The sequence below is a fragment of the Marmota marmota genome, unplaced genomic scaffold (genome assembly GCF_001458135.2).
Source record: "Marmota marmota marmota unplaced genomic scaffold, marMar, whole genome shotgun sequence".
Lineage (NCBI taxonomy): Eukaryota > Metazoa > Chordata > Mammalia > Rodentia > Sciuridae > Marmota > Marmota marmota.
In genome coordinates, this window is record NW_025999943.1 from 11,373,158 (window position 1) to 11,376,024 (window position 2,867).

At 37.8% G+C, this 2,867-nt stretch overlaps 1 protein-coding gene across 1 annotated transcript in view; it reads right to left on the reverse strand.

The window, feature by feature from the left end:
- The window catches only part of Parp4 (poly(ADP-ribose) polymerase family member 4), a 90,457-nt gene that overhangs the window by 34,448 nt on the left and 53,142 nt on the right, over positions 1 to 2,867 (reverse strand). The window contains exon 21 of the mRNA XM_048801460.1: positions 2,466 to 2,575. Within this exon, the coding sequence (XP_048657417.1) occupies positions 2,466 to 2,575 (110 nt within the window). The remainder of the gene's footprint in view (positions 1 to 2,465; positions 2,576 to 2,867) is intronic.

The following is a 2,867-nucleotide window of genomic DNA, read 5'->3' on the forward strand; positions in this document are numbered from 1 at the left end:
TCTCTCCCTCCCTCCCTCTCTCTCTCTCTCTCTCTCTTTTTCTCTTAAAAAAAAAAAGAAATAAAAAAAGAAAGGGCAGGGGATATGGTTCAGTGATTAAGCGCCCCTGGCTTTAATCCCTAGCACACACACACACAAAAATTAAAAAAAAAAAAGAAAGAAAATGCTAATCAAAACCACAATGTGATATAACTTCACACCCATCAGCAGGGCTATTAAAATCCCCAAAAAAACAAAATAATGAGTATTTGAGGGTCAGGGGTATATAGCTCAGTGTCTATGCCTGGCATAGACAAAGCCCTGGGTTTGGTTCTCAGTATTTCAATGCCTGCCCTCCCCAGATAAGTACTGGAGAATTGAAATCCTGGTAAATTGTTTCTGGGAATGTGAAATGATATATCTGCTGTAGAGGACAGAATGGAAGATCTTAAAAAAATTAAACAGAGTTACCATATGATGAAGTAATTTCATTTCTGAGTATATACTCCAAATTGAATACAGGGACTCAAATGCCAATGCTCACAGTGGAAAAATTCACAACACCAAAGAGGAGAAATAACATGTCCATTGATGGAAAAACAAAATGTGGTGTATATGGAATATTATTCAGCCTTAAAAAGGAAAGAAATTCTTCACATGCTATAATATAGATGAATCTTTAAAACATAATGCTAAATGAAATATACCATATACAAAAGGACAAATGTCTTACAGTTATATAAGATACAGAAAGTAGAAGAGAGGTTAGTGGAAACAGCAGAGGAGACAATGTGGAATTATTTCTGTTTGAGATGATGAAAAAGTTCTGGAGGTGGATAAATGATGATGACTGCACAGCACTGTGAATGTACTTAATGCCAGTGAACTATACACTTAAAAATGGCTAAAGGACTGAGATGTAGGTCAGTGGTAGAGTGCTTACTTAGCATGTGTGAGACCCTGGGTTCCATCCCCAGCCAGAGGAAGAAAAGGAGGGGAGAAGGGGGGGATTAAAGTGATAAACTTTATGTAATATTTTGCCACATTAAAAAGTAAACCAAGGGCTGGGGATATAGCTTAGTGGTAGAACACTTGCATACCATGTGCGAGGCCCTGGGTTTGATCCCCAGTGCTGGAAAAAAAAAAAAAAAAGAAATCCCAGAAAATGTATCTATTGGGAATTGGTTCAAGGATCTCCTAGGACACCAAAATCTGCAGATGTTCCAGTCCCTTTTATAAAATGTTGCAGTATTTGTATAGTACATTCACATATTCTCAATATATTTTAAATAATCTCTAGATGACATTTTTTATTTTTCAACAGGGTCTCACTAAGTTGCTAATGAGTAAGAATAGTCAATGGTTAGTAATCAGAAGTGTTGGGCTCCAACTGAGGTCTTGTTCAAATGCAGAGACCACACAAGGAGTCTAACTGGTAGAAATATTAATGGGCACCATCAAGGCCTATTTCTAAAGTAAAAATCCATGAGGCTCATCTGTGAGAATACTTTAGCCAACTCCTCTGTCCTGGAGAAGTGGTAAAATGGAAGGTGAGAGTGAACCCAGATGGGAGTTACTTGAAGGATTAAAATTCAGGCTAAAGGAAACAACCAATAGCCTTGACACTTTTCAATGCCTGGTTAACAGATTTTGCTCCATAGTGTACCCAAAACCATATATGCCCCTAAGCTAGCACACCAAAGTAGGTTTTTCTGATATTTGGTCCCCTCCCACATCTTGTGAGTTTTCTTTCTTCTCACTTAAAATCCTACTCTGTTTACTCTTCCTTTCTGCTATTGTCCATGGATTTTATTCCTCAAATTTGTGAGACAAGAACCCAGAAGGAAACTGGTGAAGCAGGGACTCTTGTCTCATCTCAAAACTCCAGTTTCAATAAGGCTGGTCTGGAACTTCTGATTCTCCTGCCTCAGCCTCTTGAGTTGCTGGGATTACAGGGTTTTGTATAATTATAGGATTACAGGATTATATGGTACATTCCAGGCCAGCCTTAGCAATTTAGCCAGACGCTATCTCAAAAAATAAAAAGGGCTGGGGATATAGCCTAGCTATAAAGTGTCCCTGGGTTCAATTCCCAGTACAAAAAAAAAAAAAAAAAGGAGGGCTGGCTCTGTAGCTCAGTGGCAAAGCACTTGCCTAGCATGCATGAGGCACTGGGTTCAATCCTCAACACCACCTAAAAATTAAGAAATAAAATAAAGGCATTCTGTCCATCTACAGCTACAAAAATAAAAAATAAAAAGGAGAAATCCAACAATTAGGAGGATGGTATGATTAAGTGATCACTCCGTTCTTGCTAGTTACAAAATGAGTACTATCTGAAGATTGGGGCTCACTTTGGTAGCTTTTGCTTCTTTACAGCTGCCCTATCTATTCATGAAAACATGGAAGATACTGTCAGACATGTAAGAATATAATATTTCTGCATGTAAACATAAGACTAGAGATAAGATGTTTAAAAAACATACCTGTTTTTTCCAACTATGTTTGGATTTTGAGTTAAAATATTCAAAAACTCCAGCACCACACTGAGACAAAGTCCTTAGGACATGGCGATTTGCTGTAGAACTGATCACATTTCACGTTTTAGTTTCAAGAAATCTTGCACACATTTTAAAGTACATGTTAACAATGTTGACAAAGCTTAATAGAAGAGACATTATATGAAAAAGAGGTTACTTTTCTATAGCTAAAGTTAAAGAGATAAAATGGGGTCAGGGCATAGCTCAGCTGTAAAGTGCTTGCCTAGCATGCACAAAGCCTGGGTTCCATCCCCAGTGCTTGAAAGAAAAGAGAGAGAGAGAGAGAGAGAGAGAGAGAGAGAAAGAAGAAGAAGAAGAAGAAGAAGAAGGAGAAGAAGAAGAAGAAGA